Genomic DNA, 18,515 nt, shown 5'->3' with positions numbered 1-18,515 from the left:
CATGAAATTGAGGCCAAGCCGTTGCAGAAGGAGCAGCGAAGTGGCTCTGGACGGTCCAACATCTGGCAATGCAGCCAGATATCATGCTCAGGCCATTGGAGACGCAACCCTCAGAGGAGGCCATAGATCTAAATGAGTCTGACAACGAGCTGTGGATGCCGGCGGGGAGGTCAACAAATTTTTCCACGTCCACGTAATGAATGAAGCCAAACGTGTCAAACGTTCGCAAAAGTCAAAAAGTTAATTGCAGACAAAAGGAGGCTGTTGTGAGTGTGTTTTTCTTAAAGATTAGAAAGGTGAGAGCAGTTCTCATATCCAGTAAAGGGAAGGGGAGCTTGGTGGGGGGGGGGACAGACCCTGAAAAGTTCGTATTTCCATTTCCCAGCTGAATCGAATGTGATAAAAGCTCAAGACCACACCGCCAGTTTAAGTCGGTTTCTGAAATTTAACATTGGAAAGCTGCGTCCACATTAGAAGCCAGTGGGCCCTGATCTGCGCTCCTATGGACGCGGTGAGGGGGAATGTCGGAACTGATGCACCTCAGGTAGCTTTGATATTGGCAACTCCAACTTTGCACTCAAAAGTTCTACATTTCAGCCAAAAAGAAGATTGGTACCCGTGTTAGTTGACATGAATTTATGCAGCGGATGCCGCATCTTTAAACCCGAGTCGTCGTCCCCTTGTTCAGCGTTAGGCGCAAGTGTCCTCGTTTGAACTTTACCTTTTAATGCTCTATATTAAACCATCTTCTGTGTTTTAGCCCCGTTTCAGTTATGGCAAGAGAGGACAAAGATACCGGCTTGTGTAGGTGCTTTTAAGTTCAGCCAGCTCCCCGTCAGTACATCTCCCCGAAACATAGCCGGACTGGCAGATGGCAAAACGCAGATAGGAGATGTTCAGTGATGCACTGTTGCTAAGTTCTGAGTCAACTTAAATCAAGGAACTGTCTTGGAAAAGTATTTCAAGTAATATTTTAAGTAGTATTTTAAGCAATTTCAGCTAAGTTGAGCACACACACACACACACACACACACACACACAGGAGATTAATAATACTTTGCTGGTGTTCAAATCTGTCACAGTATCCTCATCGCTTTGTCCCCCACAATGTGTGATACGGTTGAACTCTATAAAAATAACAGGAGCGGCATCGCAGGCATTCTCTTTCATCGTGCGGATATCAAATGGGCATCTCAATTTGACAGCATTTCACAGCTAAAATTGGCCCCGGAGGAGGGAGAGAGAGAGAGAGGGAGGGGGAGAGAGACTAACAGTGTGGTCCGCACGGATGTTTCACATTCAGGGAAGCCAGAGGGGAGAGAGAGGGAGAGGAATGTTGTAATCCATGCTCACGAACTGTAATGAGTCCAGAGCGATTCGGTGTCGCGTCACTCTCGCACTAAACCGTTCAGATATTCTCCTTGAACTTGTTCGACTGGTCCCGACACACTGCACTCAATCACATGACTCATATCTGTGACGTACGGCGATATGGGGAATATGTTGATACGTACACATGGTGAAATCGTTGCTCTCTGGACTATTTAGGGAAAGTGTTGAAAATCTGTCCCAGAAGTTTCCCTGTTTTTCTTGGAAAAGAGGTCGCCCCCCCCCACCACCTCGTGACCCTGTCAGCAGTAATTAAAAAGCTTCACGTTGACGTGAAATTGGACTTAACCGCGGCTGCTTTAGTGCAGCGTATCAGCCGTCCTTGCCAAGTGACATCATCCTCATTTGTTGCAGAAGAGAATCCAGCGATAAATCTCTCACGCGGGTTTGTGGCGCGTTGACAAAGGAAGCGATTCATTCCCACAAACTACAGGCAGAACAGTGTGAACGATACGCCTCCAGAATAAGATCCAGATCGGTACACTTAAGGCGCATAGATGACGCTCTAAGTGCAATAATCAAGCAGCAACTTCAACGTGCAGAATCCCGACATTCATTCAGGGGTTTATCGCGCGGACGCAGAGCACGAGCAGGAGGGATGTGGATGCTGCACAGCCACATTAGAGACGGTGCCTGACACCAACGGCAGTAATAATAATAACAGTATTAATAACGGGAATAATAAAAATGGAATCACAACCGAACGGTGATTAAAGAAAATAAATATATAATAAAACAGATAACACGTACTTCCTTTCTGCTCCTTATCTTTTTTTTTTCTCAACATCTTGGACACGACAACATTGCTGAGTGTTTGTAGATGCAAACACTACTTGTTAGTTCTACTGTGTCGGATATAATGAGCAGTTTGGGAGAAAGAGGGCAGCAGTGAATTTAGTCTATTTCAGTAATGCCTGGGTGGTCATCAAGAAATACAAACACACTGAACCCAACCTAATGAATAACCTCATTTTCTCAAAAACTTAATTTTTGTTTTAGGCTATTTTATGCATATTTAAAAAGGCAAAAGTCGAGTTATTTCCCTTACTAACAGACCATACACATTGTAAACTTCCCACCTCATCATACGGGGGCACGAGAGGATAAAAGTCCTCCAACAACTCGTGTTCCCGACATGCAGCTCTGGCACCGAGAGCCGACACTTGAGCAGCCGTCAACAATCCTCCACAGCGATTCTCATTACCGCCCGCTCCTCCACTTGAGCACGAGTGCATGGAGCGGGATTACGGCCCCGGGGGGGCCTCGCTCTGCTGACGGTGGTGGAGTGGTGTAATTATCCGGATGCCTCAGCAGGCTGGCAGGATCCAGGAGTTTGGTCCTTGAGCGAGATACCAGCTCACCATCCAAACACACGAGGGGAAATCGCTTCCATCGTTAAAAGAAAAGCGGTTATTCTTTAGATACGAGTTGAAATTAAGTCGCTCAATTTTTTTGTAATGATTAGACACATTTATTTAGTAAAAGACAATCTTGCATTTTTAATCAGTGAACGGAACGTCAGCAAAACAGGAGGGAATTTCACTGAACGAGAAATTTATTGTGAGTTTTGCTTTTAAAACTCATCCCGGGGATAGGGGGGGGGGGGGGGTAGTTACAATTTTTTCCAACATTCTCCTGTCTTCAGCGTGTACTCTTACATTACCATTGATCACTGTAAAACGTCACATTTCAGGTGTCACGAATTTAAAAACAGACAGATTTACACACCAAAGTGAGATGCAAAACAGAATCGGGTCGTTCAAGTCAACTCTTCACGTGCCATTAAATCGTCACCGGCTTCTCCTTTTCTGCTTTGACACGTACGAGTATGTTTGCCGACGCTACCGGACTGCTGCATCTAACAACGCTGATCACTGGACAATCAACAATTCATTTACACATCACATTTAAAACCATCCACTTATTATTTTACTATTTATCAAACCGAATCCATCAAGAATTAAGAGCGCTGACACTCGACATCATTGCTGAAGGGGCAAGTAAATGCCAAATGACACGATAGTTAAAACCATAAAAGGCACTTTATCATCACGTGTTTCATACCGAGTAGAGTGAAGACTTGTAGGATATCACTTGTTCTGATAATAATGTTGTAACGATAATGTAATAACTATCAACATAAGTAAACATGTCAGCCTTCAGTCGCTTAAAATGTAATAGACCTGATAAAGTAATAAACTATTTGGGACGATGTATTTTAGATTCCCATCAAGTGGTGTTACAGTGAATGTTTTCTTTTTTTCAATAGGATCACATATTACATTTACAGGCTATTTTCATTTCAATTTGCAACCAGCCACATTGGTTCCAGACAAGTTATTACATTAAACTTTACATTATTTCACGTTTGATAAAACAGAGATTAAAGTCAACCTTTTAAGTCACAACTAAACCAGATGCAGAAGAATCAAGTCACGTACAACTTCCGGACAAAATGAACAAACGCACAGTGATTTTGTTCCGCGCGAAAGTTAAATAATAACTTACTTTGTAGAAGCGGTCAGAGGACGTTCGTTTTGTACTCAGAACCAAGTTTATTTCAAGTATCGCGCGGCCTCGGTCCACTCCCAGTGCGACCACCTCAACGTGTGCTTCGTTAATATTTGTTTGACGTCTGGGGGACGGGTGGACGGGTGGGGTCGGGGGGGGGGGGAGGGGGGTCAACCGCACTGACTCAGCGATCAGCGGCTGTGACGAGCGATGGTCCAATTCACGTTTCTACTACGTTGCCGCGGTGACGGTTGCCACAGCGCCGAGCTGCAGAGGCGTTGTATACACCGCAGGCACTTTGAGGCCGTAAATCACCGCTCTGTTTTTGAGGGGGGGGGGGGGGGGGGGCCTTGCAGGCGCTCAAACGTGCCCCATAGGAAGGTCTGTGGTGCACTGAGGGTGGACGCGGGACACACGGGGTCCCATCGCAGAGATCCGATGGGACCTCTGTGTGGTGGGAATAAATAACTGAGCGGGGAAAAGAGAACAATGGGACCAAATTGGTAAACATGTTCCACAAGGGACGTCCTTACTGTACATACGGTTATTCCTGTGTACGTTCCGGGTGTCAGTAACGCGCCGGTTAAACCTTATTTACTCATCTGACCAGACAGTAAGATTAAAAACAAGGCCCCCCCCCGCCCCATGAATTATTTATTATTGTGATGGAACAGAGGAGTGCCTCTAACAAACTCCTGATTTAATATGTGCACCAGAAATGCGCAGCGAGGCTTTGTGGGAAACTTCGAATCTTCAACCTGCTGCAGGGCGAACGCCATGACTAATTAGAAACCCTTGGAATGGTTACAGAAGGTTTTCACTAAATGTGCTCTTGGAAATGCTGCGGCCGATGGAACAGCGTGGGAGGGCGTCCAGAGAGTGGCTTCGCCGTGTTGACACGACCTCAGCCAACGTAATCAGTAACAATGCAGCAAGTGGACAGTAATGCTGAAGACAGGAGAGCAAACACTTTTTGTCTGAGGGTTTGGAGTGGTATTGGTGTGTGTGTGTGTGTGTGTGTGCGTGTCTCTATGTGCCTTGTGTGTGTGTGTGAGATGGGGTCAGATTCGAGTCAGCTGGTGCCAAAAACTGGACGGCATGAAGCTTTCCATCTTGTCTGCGAAGAAACCCAGCGGCGCAAAGAGTGTGCTGAAGAACTGAGAGAGAGAAAGAAAGAAAGAAAGAGAGAAAGAGCAGAATGAGCAATAAGTTCTTGATAATGTTTAGGTAAGAGGTTAAACATTAACGGAAAGTATGTTTCCAATCCATGCTTCAATCGACCTTAACGTTTGATATGTTTCTAAGGACGTACAACCGACTGCTGGAGTTCTTTCAGGAAACAGGAGACAGGTATGATATGAACTATTGCATACATACATGTATCTATATGCACATTGAATTCTGACAGAAAATCTAGGAGCTTTTCCAGAGAACAGAAAAAAGAAAAACATCTGCAATGGTATTCTAACAATGATTTCATGTCTACAACATCAGACAAACGCTACTCACACTTACAACCCAGAAGGAGCGGCGGGAGTATGTCCCCCTCAGATCTGAGATCAAGATCCAAGTCACACCGCACAACACGTATGCGCGTAATCGAGCGTTGCAAACATCGCGATTTAAGATCGCTAGCTAAAAATATTACGACGTGGTTTCTCCCTTAAAAACGACTTGAAGTGTGCGTGATACGCTTGACACTTTAATAGCTCCGTGAGTGGATGCATCAGCCCGGCCAGACGAGTGCAAATCAAGTACGCCGCTAATCCCTTTTAATATATGAAACACAATCAACCGTTACGCTACGTGTGTCTGGTGTCCATAAATGAAGGCAGGGCCAACTGCCACCAGCGCCTCGGTCTGGGACCTCCTGTTGGGGAGGAGCGGATCGAGGGAAATGGGGGGCCGGGGGGGGAAGGTTTGTCCTCAGAAGGCAGCGAGGACCTCTGCGCTCCCTCCTTGCTTGTTTTCACGCACCCCATCTGAACATTGCGCAAAGCAGGTTCGCCGGGGGCCGATGTAAAAAAAAAAAAAACCCTATCTGCCCTCCATCTTTCCCATAACAAAGAGAAGAGCACTAGATGTTCCCCGCGGCCTTGTTTTTACTACGTGTCTATGCGAAGGCAGGCCGCGATAAACAGTGTGACCGTAAACAAGCGGTTCCAGAGTGAGCCCGTTTGCCAGACTAGCTAAAAACAGATAACACAACACTTCTGCCATAAATAAACAGCCAAGGGAAGTCGTTCAACTCCTCTGCGTCTTTGTGGCCGCGAGCTGCACTTTCATGTTGGAAACGGCGATAAGCTCGCTTTATCCAGCTGTGGCCGCGGACAGCTGGTTTTGGCGGGAAACACAAGACTCTGCAGGCCTGCAACTCCCATGAGCCTCCAGTGGTACTGACAGCGACGGAAGGCAGCAATTACCACGGGGGGGGTTCAAAGATTCAACAGAAAAACATGCGTTTAGAACAAAGAGCCATTCGGAGATTAATCCGAAGACGCCGGATGTGTAGCAATAAAACGGTGGAGTATCGGAATCAGCATCCGTAAATCGAGCGGCATTGAACCTTGGAGAGGAGATCGCGACGTGCAGCCGAGGTACTCACTGCTTTGGCGAAGACACCCATGAGCTCGGGGAACTGATGCGTGAGCATGGCCAGCATGGCAGTGAAGGAGCAAAGGCCCGCTGTGAAGAGGATGAAGAAGGGAAGCTCTTTCTTCGGGTACACGGACACCTCGTGGAATGCTGGGAGGAGGAGGAGGGGGGGGCGCGGTCAGTGCGGAACAACATCCGACTTTCTGTTAGCAACCAGGTACGCGAATGGGCTGCATGTAGGCGGTTGTACTCACAGGGCAGTAGTTCCCGGTCTGCCGTTTCCGTGCACCCCGGGTAGGGGTAAAACAGGTGACCCTTCTCCAGAGGGTAGGGAATTATCCGGAAGGCTGTGGAAGCGCAAGGAAACGGGCACAAAAGACGAAAAGTCAACGAAAAGAACATTGACATGACCAGCTGAATAGATAAATATTACACAGAGGGAGAGGCTACCAGAACCCTAATGAAATAGAACATTCTTTTTTCGGGCCTCGCTTGAGGAATGACCTCGTTCCTGTCGGGCCGCGCATGCGTGCTTCGCGACACGTCGACTTCAAAATGGAAAAGCGGAAGGAGACACTTGGGGGAAATTTGAAACAATTCATTTGAGCGAAATGAAAACAGGAAAGACATCACGTGCAAAGCGGTGGTGTAGGGCGGGAGCGGCAACAGTGAGACTTACTGCCCTCCCAGGTGCAGTGCAGGAGGTTTAAGGCTCCCTCCGCCCTCTTCCAGTGCTGCAGGTGGAAGAACGCGTACGCCACGGCCTCGCTGTCGCCCCTCTTCAAGATGTGCTCCGGAGGGAGGATCAGGCTCTTCATCTCTAATAAGTACTGCGGACGCCAAGGGGAAGAAATACACACACAGTCCGGTAAGTGTGCACTACTGCAGATCTGGCTTAATGCTCAGTGGGCAACGTTTGTACCGCCGGGAAACAATGTGAGAATCTCCAGTCATTTCTCAGCTAGGCAAAGAATTGCAAAAACTAATTAATAAAAGCTTTTAATGGTGTCATCCACATCTCCTCGTAACATATTTCCTACATGTGAGGTATTTATTGACAGCCTTATTTTGCAATTGTTCGAGGCGGGAGCCGAGCGCTTCCCAGAGCTCGATGAGGGCGCCATTGTTAGGGTTACTGTCCAGAGGTCACGACCCGTGGAGCAGGTGTGCTTTCTGGAATAAGAGAAAACGAGCTTCTGCTCGTCTAGGATTCGCCGCCTCACGCTGTCCATAGCCGAGTCGTTAACAGGCGTGTGCTGACTTTGAGGACTACTTCACCTCCGTGGTGCCCGGTGTGGCAGAAGTCGGGACTGAGACAGGGGGGGGGAGGGGTCTGGATCTCAGACTGACACTTTGGGAAGGTTACCCCACAGCTAATCCTGCCTAATCCCCTCCATGGCCACAGGCTCAGCCAGCCAGCCATCCGTCCATCCATCCATCCATCCATCCATCCATCCAGACAGCCAGCCAGACAGACAGACAGACAGACAGACAGGCCATGCCGCCTCACCCCTTTTTCTCTACAGTCACCCTCATAACCGGGCTCCTCCACCTGCCCCTCCAACCCTCCTTCAGGCTCCTTGAGCTCGCTGGATGTGGCTCTGGGTCCCATCGTGTCCCCTGGTTCTCTGTCTTGAATGTCCCCCCACTCTGCGTTCCCTCCCTCGACGCTGAATTTCCGGCCAATATTCCGGAAATATTTATAAATGATGTGTGTTCTACGCAGGCAGTTTGTCAGGCCCACCTCACCCCTCTCAGTGGTCTGCTCCCCACTCGGCTAAACCGCCCCCCCCCCCCCCCCGACCGCCCCATCAGGTGTCACGTCTCGTAGCACGTTCTCTTCTCAAACATCCGCCGGAGCCGCTGCGAGACTACCAGGAGCTGCTGGTTTGACCCAGTCGCTCATCCTGTCTGACTCACTTTGAATCAGTTCTCTCTCTCTCTCTCTCTGCAGACTGTCCGCCTCCATCCTCCGGAGCACAAACCTTTCACCATCCTCACCCCCCCCGCCCCCCCCCCCCCCGGCCCCCCCGGCACCGGTGTCGAGGCAGCCGGCCAACCCGAGAGAGAGAGAGAAAATCCGCCGCTTGTGTCCTGAGGACGGCACCTGACCGGATGACACGCATTCGCTTTGGTGAAGCATGCCGAGCAGGTGGGCGATCTTAACACGGGGCCCAATTCTGAATTTCACATTTGATCATTTTGACAGTCCAATAGGACACAGTTTTGCACATGCATAATCTTCCATATTATTCTGTATATGGCAGCCATGAGGATCCGGCTCCTCTGGGGTTTAAGATTAACCATTTAGAGAGGCTGGCTGCTCAGCTGTCCTTCCTTGCATGCCACGGCATTAGACCTGGTGACACCTCAGTCGTCTGTGCTGGCCGACCGCGGCCCCCCCCCTCGTTCCTCGGCCCCCGCTTCTCCACTCCCTGTCGCCTCTTTGATGAAGGGATCGAGTTTCACGTGTTCTCCTTTTATCCCCGGGCAGTCATAAACCCAGAGCATAACTCATAAGCCGCCTTCTGATTCTAATCTGCGGGACTCTGCTGCTCACAATGAGACGCACAGGCAACGATGACATCAGCCTTGTGGTTGCTCTATAGGGGTCAGACAAACAATCACTTGTACAGTGAAAAACAGGTGTTAGATTAAGGATTTCATAGTCAGTAAAAAAAAAAAACAACACACACCACAAGCTACTCGGAGGACAGTAGCAGACGACTCACAGCATTTACTCTCCAAGTGGGGCAGGAGGAGGCCGTTCCTCCAATCCGGAGTCGAACCTCATCCATCTTCATTTAGAACAAACCCAGCGACTGCTGGTTTGAATTACGAAACCAAAAAGGCAATTTCCGAGGTAAACTGGGTCTGCACTTGGGAGTCTTGACGGGCCTTCTATGAGAGCGTGTCAACCAGAATGAGCTGGGATGAAAAAGCGCCTTGCAAAGTGGAGTAAACTAGCGCGGTAGATGAGATCGGGTCACCCGGACCGCCTAAACATTTTTTTTTAAAACCTAAAAAAAATAAACTCGCAGGGACCGAAGTGGTGCTAAGTGTAAATGCACAACAGACTCAGATAGCAGGAACACTTGATCAGCTATCCAAGCATCCGGCAAACTCTCAGTTTCCTCACCACTGGCTGGTGGAGAGGCTGATTGGAATGGACAGACAGATGGAGAGAGGGGTGGCGCGGGAGGAGGACAAATGGAGAAAGACAAGAGGATGGGGAGGGAAATAGGAGGCAGGGGGGAGGTAAAGAGGGAAAAGGAAACAGACGGCATGTGTGGGTTTGGTGTGGCTCCTTGATCAGTTTGAGTGAATACGTGTGAGACTGAAGTATAATCTCCTTGCCGTGCTTGATAACACACACACACACACACACACACACACACACACACACACACACTGAAGCGTTTACATTGTTTCTTCATTACTCCACTTGTCCATTGGCTTTTTTTATCATTCAATATCCCCTTTTAAATCTATTAAACGCTATGAGCTTCGCAAAAGTCAGTGTTCAGCGTTTATGAAGCATCATGATACTTGACTTAACTTTACAATGCGTTCCAATTTTTGTTATGAAGCATTAATAGTAGTTATGAGGGCTTAGAAATGTAGTTATACACTACTATAAGCTGATTCAACTACTTCAATAACACATTACAGATGTGGGCATCACAGAAAGCGTTGCCTTCATCTTTCTTCCAAAAGGAAAATATATTTCTTAGAAAAGGAAGGTTAAATGAAATGAAGCACTGCAAAATAACATTCATCCCTTCTTTTTTTCAGTGAGTATATTAAAAATAGACGAACAAATTGGTCACTGAGGAAAGTAACACAAAGCAACGAGCCCCCCCCCCCAGCGCTACATTTTCATATGCAGCCACTCAAAAGACGTAATGCCACTCTGTCACGAGTAGGAACCAGATGCCAGTCAAATGCCAAAAGATGAGCCCTCCAAAGACCCTCTGTGGAAGATGTGTTTCAACATCAGCCGCCCCGTTGGGCTCAAACAGGGGAGGAGGCAACACCAGAGGATGAGAAACGGGATGAGGGTACGTGATGAGAGGTGGGAGGGGGGGGGGAGCAGTTGGAAAGAGATTGAAAATGGGGTCCCTCACTTTAAAGTCAAAGGCTGGATCAAAGTGCTGGCTGACACCCCTGCACCCCTTGCATATGACCGTGTGTGTGCATGTGTGACACCTAATCCTGTGGGAACTGATGGGAAAAGCCAGAGAGATATCCAGTTGTGGTCCCCCCGTCCTCCCCGGTTCGGTCGCATAAAGAGCTGCTCTGCACTGTGACCAATCGGTGATACAGTATGTTTAGCTTTTCTCAGCACACAAATTCAAAAAAGCACCCGGAAAAGCACATGATGCCCAAATGAGTCCAAAGATACGGCATGGTCTTGTAACACTAGTTGATGATCAGGGCGAGTAAACATTTAACAGTATACATGGTCTCATTTAATAGTATTGAATGGATTAATACTAAATACAAGAATCACCCAAAATACTGAATTAGCGACATAATAGACAAATATATACCCAGAGTGCTGACACGAAAATGTATTAAGACGTACACTGACACCTGCTGTTAAGACACAATAGAGCATTTCTGGAGAGAAGCACCTGTTATATTTGTAGGTCGCACAACCCGTCACTGCTGACATGACTCGTATGCTATGGTTTACCTGTCTGACTGCTTTGCCCGTTATTGTGACTAAATACAGATATGGGTCAAAAAAGGAATCTACTCCAATCACTTGGGAGTCAGGCTGAATCAGGCTGATGGCTGACCTTTGGCACGTGTGGATTGAACTCGACGGCTCTGTGTATGGCCTCCACGGCGTTCATCTCCGCCGTGCTCAGCCCTCGCCGAGACGCGGCCTCTGGCGAGAACCTGAGCCAAGGGAAACGGGTGTGAGAGATCCTCCTGACGATTTTGTCTGCGAGGCCGCGTGAAGCAATATGGACACGTACTTATCTGATACAGCCCGCGCTTTCAACAGGGCAGATGTGTAGCATATAGTGGCTGATTTTGGCAAGCTGATGTCTGTAGAGCAGGAAGAAGTTGGGGTCATGGGACGTACATTTTTAGGTCCCATTCAACGGGAGTGAGCGTTAAAAAGAAAAGAGGTTACCATCATATTTGGCGAGGACCGCCTGGACATCGGCATATGCCTGAAGCTCTAGAAGGGCCTCCAAGAGGTTTTCGTGTATATTTAACATTCCCAGAAGTGGGAATTCCTTCATTAACTGTAGAGAGAAGAAGATGCCAAACATGAACAATACACTTTGTTAGCAGTACTACTGCGCAGGTTTTAACTGCAGTGAATATGTTCCCCAGGTAACTACATTGCATGCGTAAGTCCACACATTTCACACTATAGCAGTGAGCATTCTGAGGTGCTTCTCTGAAAGACACTCACATCTCTCATCATTTTCACCGCTTCTTTAATCCGACCGAGCTTGCGTGCACACATTGCCAGTCTGCGTTTAATGTACACCAGCAAGTTGATGTCTTTTCCAGCTGTGGACGGTCAAAGGAAAATAATAGACAGTTAATTTACCAAAAATGCAAAAAAAAACTGGATTGAATGGTATCACTACGCGAGTTACAACTTCCAACCTGTGCAGAAGGGAAGCATTGATTGAGTCAGTACATTGGGTGTAGTTGTTCTCCAGCTACTGTGACAGCTATTGTGCCTCATGGTTCAGTCATTGGGAGCACTTGATGTGAACTCAAATCCATTCTTACCAATAGTAAGGGCTTTTTTGAAGAGGCGCTCAGCTTCTGTGATGGTTGTGGCTTCCTCCTCTGCTAGAAGCACGTAGGCTGCAGCGCATCTACACGCAGATATGATGTTTCGCATGAAAAACGAATAACTTAAGGGCATAATAGAACTAAAATATTCATTTGTATGTGCTCGTAACTGAAGCAAAGACAACCACAGGGACTTTCTTTGAGTATTCCCATTACAACACACAACAATATGATGTTTATAGATACATATTTTCTCTGTAAACACTGGAGAGAGCAGAACTCACTCCTGGTTCATTTCTATGGCCTGATAAGCGGCTCTGATCCTGGCTTGAGGATTTCTCTCCCTCCAGGCTTTCTGCATCACTGTTGAGACATGACATGAAAATCCCGTATTACAGATGCCACCATCCAGGTCGAGAGCACCACAACAAAGGTACTAAAAGCGGTTCCATGCGAACATTTACAAACAACCAGAGGAATTTGTTCCTGTAGGAAAGGTCAGCAGCGTTTTGCCGCTTTGCTGAAAACGACAAAGAAATAAAATTGTCGACTAAAACTCACCAGCATCTTCTGGTCTTAACTGTGGAGTGTCTCCCGTGAAGAAGGTCTGATGGTCTTGAGCTGACAGGTTCATATCATAGTACGTCAAGGGTTCCTTCCCTGTTACCCAGGTGTACCTGTGGCGTCAAATATACAATACAAAGTGTTACAGCTCTGCAATAATACATTTCTATAAACGGTTTGGAATTGTGAAACATTTATTTTAATAATGTCACACATACCGGTTATACTCTGCTCCTCTGAACAGATTCAAAGGGTTCCTCCAGACCTTACACTCTGCCGAGAGGAAGATGTTGCGGTTAGTGCTTACAAGGATTGGTGCTCCTCTGTACGGTCTGCGTCGCACACGTAGCTACCTGAAACACTGGGCCGAGGCTCGGCTTCTCCATTGACCGATGCAAACAGGCCGGTGGTGGAGCTGCTCTCCACTCCACCCAGAAGAGGACGCAGGTGGCTCACCGACACTTGCTCAATGAACGAGGTCCCGTATTTACGGAAATACCACCACTCAAATATCTGCGGGGAACACACACACACACACACACACACACAGCGACAACGTGCTTTTACAAAATGTACACGATCAGACAAAAATTATGTCTTGGTCGCAGTTGCTGTCATATTATCACTAGGCCAGTGGTTCCATTTCTGTTGCATGGCCCCCATTTGGAAGCCACAAAACTATTTTAGGATTGAACTTGTGCACCTTCAGTTCTTTTCAAACTGCCATAAACACATAGATACTCGCTATAATCTCAATGAATTCGGTTGCTTTTTAATAGTTTGTCTGACTTTCAATGTCTCTCTATCATCCGGTTCAGGAACCACTAAAATATGTGTTTTCCCCATTACATTCAATAGTGACACTAAATCTAGGCTACCAATCGTGGATTCTTAAAACAAATAAAGAAAACAAATGGGAAGAGTTTATTGGAAAGTGTGTCCTCTAAAATGCCTGCAAGCAAATATCATTTTTGCAAAAGAGTTACTAATCAACGTCCATTCGAAAGTGTGAGAAATAACCAGGTCGGTAACTCACAAGGATGAGCCCGGAGATGAGAGAAGAGGTTCCGGTCAGAGCCACATAGAATTTGGGGGTCAACGTGTTCAGAAACATCGAAGCTGAAAGGAGGAGGAGGAGGAGGAGGAGGAGAAGAAGGGGGACAGTTAGGACGGTGACACATTGCGACCACAAACGAGCGGAGTGAGCGTCGACGAAACTAAAATGCGTGCCAGGTGCCAACAGAATAAAAACATCGCAGGTGGGTCTCGAATAGCGAGTGACGTGTTATTAGCCGCGTGCAAGTATCTCGATTATACGATGACCGAGGAAGGTAATACAACAATAAACTACTAAATTACCAGGAGAAAAAAAATCATCTCTAAGAGCTGGCAGTAAAAAAAAAAAACTCGATTAAATAAATAAGCGGAAAGTCGCTGTTATTTGTGCTTGAATGAGTCCGACAAAGAACTGTCAAAACCGGCGGCTCGCGCCCGCTGTCAGCTAAAGCCAGATAACCGAAGGCTAACAATGGCTAGCTAGCGCTTGCGTTAATTCACCTGAGGTGAGGGATTCCTGCAGCTTCAGCGGGCTCCACAGGACGTAGATCATGATCAGCACCATGCCGAACCAAATGAAGCACACATAGGTCCATGACCAAGAGAGCCAAGACTTTAACTTCTCTGTAAATCCGAGAGATTGGGGATTACTGCCAGCGGTGTCCTCCATGTTTCTCCGGATGCCTGTAAACAGAGGAGTCACGTGACCGCGAAGGACGACTTCTATTTTGAAATGTCGACAAAGATCCGTTTCCGGGGAAAACGAAAAAAAATATCTAAAATCATGTTTAGTAATTAAATGACAACATTTTAGCCAGAAATACACATTAGTGGCATATGGCCGAGTTGTAGAGTATTCCATCAATAAGGGGACTTTAGGAACATATGTGTTGGGCTATAGGTGACTTCTTATGCATTTTAATAAACTTTAAAATGTTCAACACTACTTTTTCCTCCATCCAATTTGTCCATGACATAGTAAATGGTCACTAAAAACCCTACTAAAACCTTGAAATTAGGTATTTTACCATTAAAGTGCTTTATATATATCAACCAGTACATTTCTTAATCGGTCAATATATACATTTTTTTGATTCCATATAGCGGTGCGGATCACTGCATGTAAAAAATATTATTTTTATTTTATATTCGTCAATATAGTTTATTTCAGTGTACGTTGCCTATGCTTTGTAGATATCGGCAGTAAAGATGTATACCTTCTTTTAATGTCATATGGTACTCTGGTACTACTTGCTATATGGAGACATTTCTGTGGTGTTTCAGTTGAATTGTTTTTGTAGGTATTTTCTTCCTTCTTTCATTTTGAGCATGATAAGCCCATGTACATTATGGGAGTACTTCTTCAAACCTCTTAACATTAGGACTTCAGGTAACGATTATCCAGATTTTGTATTAATATTTTTCTTCAATCAATTTAGCATTTGCTCAGATACTGTTGCTTGGTTGATTTAGACACAATGCTTATTGTAACCATGCATGACTAGCTGATTGTTATTCTGATTCTAACGGAAACCCTTCACAAGCTCATTTTATCCTGTGCTATTATTGATGACCAGTAAGTGGGGCTATTACAACATTGATGGATTCGCTTCTGATGCAACCTACTGACTGCAGGTGGAGACAACGTTCAGTTTTGTTTACTTCCCATTAATATCTGAATTCATTACCATATGTTGAGAAATTCATGTTTTCTGCAATGTAAATAGTCCCTATTCTCTTAACCCCACTCTTGTCGTGGAGACACATTTTGCACGCATCATCTAAAGATCCAAGCGCTATGGCCTCGTTCAAACTGCCAAGTCACTGTGCATACAGGGACAACTACTCTCTATTCCTATTATTTAACCTACATAACCATAGACTTACTTTCAAATATAATAAATATTATTGTAGCTTAAAGGTAGAAATACATTTTTGGATGTGCACCACCCACAGCACTTCTCACCTTTTTGCAATAGACTCCCATCTCAACAGTGCAGGAATAAATGTGATTTGTTGGAGTGATTTTTGTTGGAGGTTACAGCCACTGAATGACAGAGAGCCAGATTTGGTCCTGCTCACACATGCCCTTGGGTGTTTTCTGCCTGATGCTGATGGACAAGCACTCGCAGGGTTAAAGGCCTGTCATATAAATCAGGTACAATCACTTTAGAGGTGAAAACATGCATGATGCTACTGACAGGGAGGAAGAGAAGGGAAAAGAAAGGAAGACTAAAGAAGTTATTGGGGGTTTATAGCAAAACCTGAATGTATTCCAAGCCATTATTTTTCCAAATGACCTCTGCTCAGTGAGTCATTCGTTGATAAAACATACCTCCTGGAATAAGCAGAATAAACAGTGATATCTCCTCGGTATTTACACTGCACACCCAACGGAGTTATATCTGGACCGCCGTAAAATAAGACTTGTCGCAAGGACATTTGCAGAATTTCTGTATCCAGCGTAATCAAAATAATTCATTACATTTTCTATTCAGCACATGGGGCACAAGTTAACTCATAAGTATATTTAGTTTGACTAAATTGCAAATGCAGAAAATCAAATTTAAATAAAAATAGCTGGCAGTGGACAGTAAGTGTGATTTGAACTGAACACGATCAGTCAGCCAGTGTCCAGCCAGGCAGAAGCAATGTCTATCATCATTCCGCATTCACCTGTATACTTAAGGTTCATTTACAATTTCACGATTCACAGCCATCGTGCCATTCTGGACTTCGTGTTCTGTTTATGTAGTTTCTTTCTTTTCTGTCCCCAAAAGCTTTTAAGAGTCCTCTAATCATACATAATTAATCAGGGTTTTCACTTAAATGCGCTGCATTTCTCGCTCTCATTATTACTTAAGAGGCTGCTCTTTAAAGCTGGAAAATACCTGGCGCTCTGTTGATCGTATTGTTCAATAGCTGTTAAAACAAGTGAGGATGTATGACACTAAAATGTACAAAACATGCGTCAATATTCGATCATTTCAGGCTTGAAGAAATAAATCATTTGAATATTTCATATAAACATTCTAATATTGTTTGATGCCAGTAAAACATTTATGTACAGATATTTTATGAGTATATAAGTTTGCAGTGAGCACTTTAGTGCATATGTACAAATAAAGTGACTGTTTTTTTGTACCTGGTGGTCCTTTCTGATGGAAAACTTGAATCTTTATGAAACTGCTTCTTGTCTCCCACACTACTTTCTCTCTGTGAGTTTATGTTACCAGTCTCTACAAAGGGACTCTCCCCCAAGAGTCATTTCTCTCAAAACACCTCATTTTCAGGAAATGCGTGTTCTTTTTTTTTTGCATCAGGAGACCGTGCCGTTTGACCACATCTGAAAGCGATGGTGCCGCAGAAAAATGATTTCCTCCATGACAGGCACAAAGACCACGTAGCAACATTTCAACCTTTTCTCTGTAAATGGTTAAGGATGAGTGGACACATTCTGCGGCTGTTTCATAACTCCAATAATGACTAATTTAACACACGTTATGGTCCCGCAGAGAGGATACCCATCAGTAAAACAGCAGCAAGGGAAATGCATATCATGCACACTTTATATTCCCCTGCATTATGACTGCAAAGTTGTCATTTTCATAAAAAGGATAATGAAGCTTATTCAAAATCCCATGGATACCCTTGAACGTCAAATAAAACATGACGCAGAATCATCGCCTTTATCAGCGCAAGCACTAGAAAACGTGCGAATGGAAACGCTAGACGTGGAACAACAGCTGAGGAGTGCAGCGAGCAGCCTCTCAGCTCTGTGTGTGTGTTGTGTGTGTGTATGTGTGTGCTGGCTTCTTCCTCGTATACAACTCTGGCCAACTGTAAGTACAAATAGAAAGAGGCAGAGATGAATAATACATATGAATTACCTTCATGCAGTAAGGGTCATATTGTCCAACCCCCATCTGCTGTGAAAGAACATCGTTTTTTAGAAAAATAAAAAATAAAAGGCAAGGTGCATGGATAAAAAAAAAGTGCAGGTATTGTAAGCAAACAGCAGTGTTGCAGGAGCAGGAGAGGTGTTACAGTGCTTTCAGAAAAGGTGTTAGGTGGTGTGTAGCTGCAAACAAGAGAAATGAAAGTCTTCTTGCACTCAAAATTATGGCTGCAAATATCTTTTCTTCATAATGTTCATAGAGCTTCTCGTGTTTGAACGTCTGAAGTTACTGACCGGTCAAGGTTCTGGGTTCACGTTTATTGTTGTTCTTTCCCACCAGGACAAGTTTGTTTTCTCGACACTGTTTAGGAAGCATACATATGGGCACATGGTGAGTGTTAGGATTTACGACCCTTCTATAAACAAAAGCACAGCCCGAACAGCCAACGGGGTACATAGGTTTGTAGGAATCATCGCATTGGGACCAAAAATGTTGGAAAAAAAAAATCTCTGAACCGACGATCAACAGACAGACGTACCGCCATTCATGTCGTTTACACATCCCAACAACAACAGATGGTGCACGCAACAACTCACAGACTCACAAACCTTCACTTTAAACCAAATCAACATTTGCTTGAAAAGGTCCCTGACTCCATTCACAGACCCCAAGGAGGTTTGACTGACAGCGGATGCGAAAGAACACAGAAAAACTGGTTCCTCTGTGGTT

General features: G+C 45.5%; 1 protein-coding gene across 2 annotated transcripts in view; it reads right to left on the bottom strand.

The window, feature by feature from the left end:
* LOC120835265 (suppressor of tumorigenicity 7 protein-like) overlaps positions 1-14,604 on the bottom strand; it is a 50,413-nt gene extending 35,809 nt beyond the window's left edge. The window contains exons 1-15 of one of the 2 annotated variants that reach the window (XM_040204045.2): positions 14,389-14,604; positions 13,868-13,950; positions 13,185-13,344; positions 13,050-13,104; positions 12,829-12,944; positions 12,552-12,630; positions 12,262-12,350; positions 11,933-12,033; positions 11,645-11,759; positions 11,484-11,556; positions 11,301-11,403; positions 7,175-7,325; positions 6,750-6,842; positions 6,506-6,645; positions 2,837-5,057 (exon numbers count right to left, since the gene is read on the bottom strand). In XM_040204045.2, the coding sequence (XP_040059979.1) occupies positions 4,962-5,057; positions 6,506-6,645; positions 6,750-6,842; positions 7,175-7,325; positions 11,301-11,403; positions 11,484-11,556; positions 11,645-11,759; positions 11,933-12,033; positions 12,262-12,350; positions 12,552-12,630; positions 12,829-12,944; positions 13,050-13,104; positions 13,185-13,344; positions 13,868-13,950; positions 14,389-14,557 (1,623 nt within the window). In that variant the 5' untranslated portion in view covers positions 14,558-14,604 and the 3' untranslated portion in view covers positions 2,837-4,961. Of the gene's footprint in view, positions 1-2,836; positions 5,058-6,505; positions 6,646-6,749; positions 6,843-7,174; positions 7,326-11,300; positions 11,404-11,483; positions 11,557-11,644; positions 11,760-11,932; positions 12,034-12,261; positions 12,351-12,551; positions 12,631-12,828; positions 12,945-13,049; positions 13,105-13,184; positions 13,345-13,867; positions 13,951-14,388 lie in introns of those variants that run through there. The other variant, XM_078091737.1, reaches the window with a different exon arrangement.
* Between the last annotated feature and the right edge of the window lie 3,911 nt (positions 14,605-18,515).

This window comes from Gasterosteus aculeatus, chromosome 17, assembly GCF_964276395.1.
Source record: "Gasterosteus aculeatus chromosome 17, fGasAcu3.hap1.1, whole genome shotgun sequence".
Taxonomy (NCBI): domain Eukaryota; kingdom Metazoa; phylum Chordata; class Actinopteri; order Perciformes; family Gasterosteidae; genus Gasterosteus; species Gasterosteus aculeatus.
Note: the sequence above shows the minus strand (reverse complement) of the source record. Positions and strands in the feature narration are given on the sequence as shown.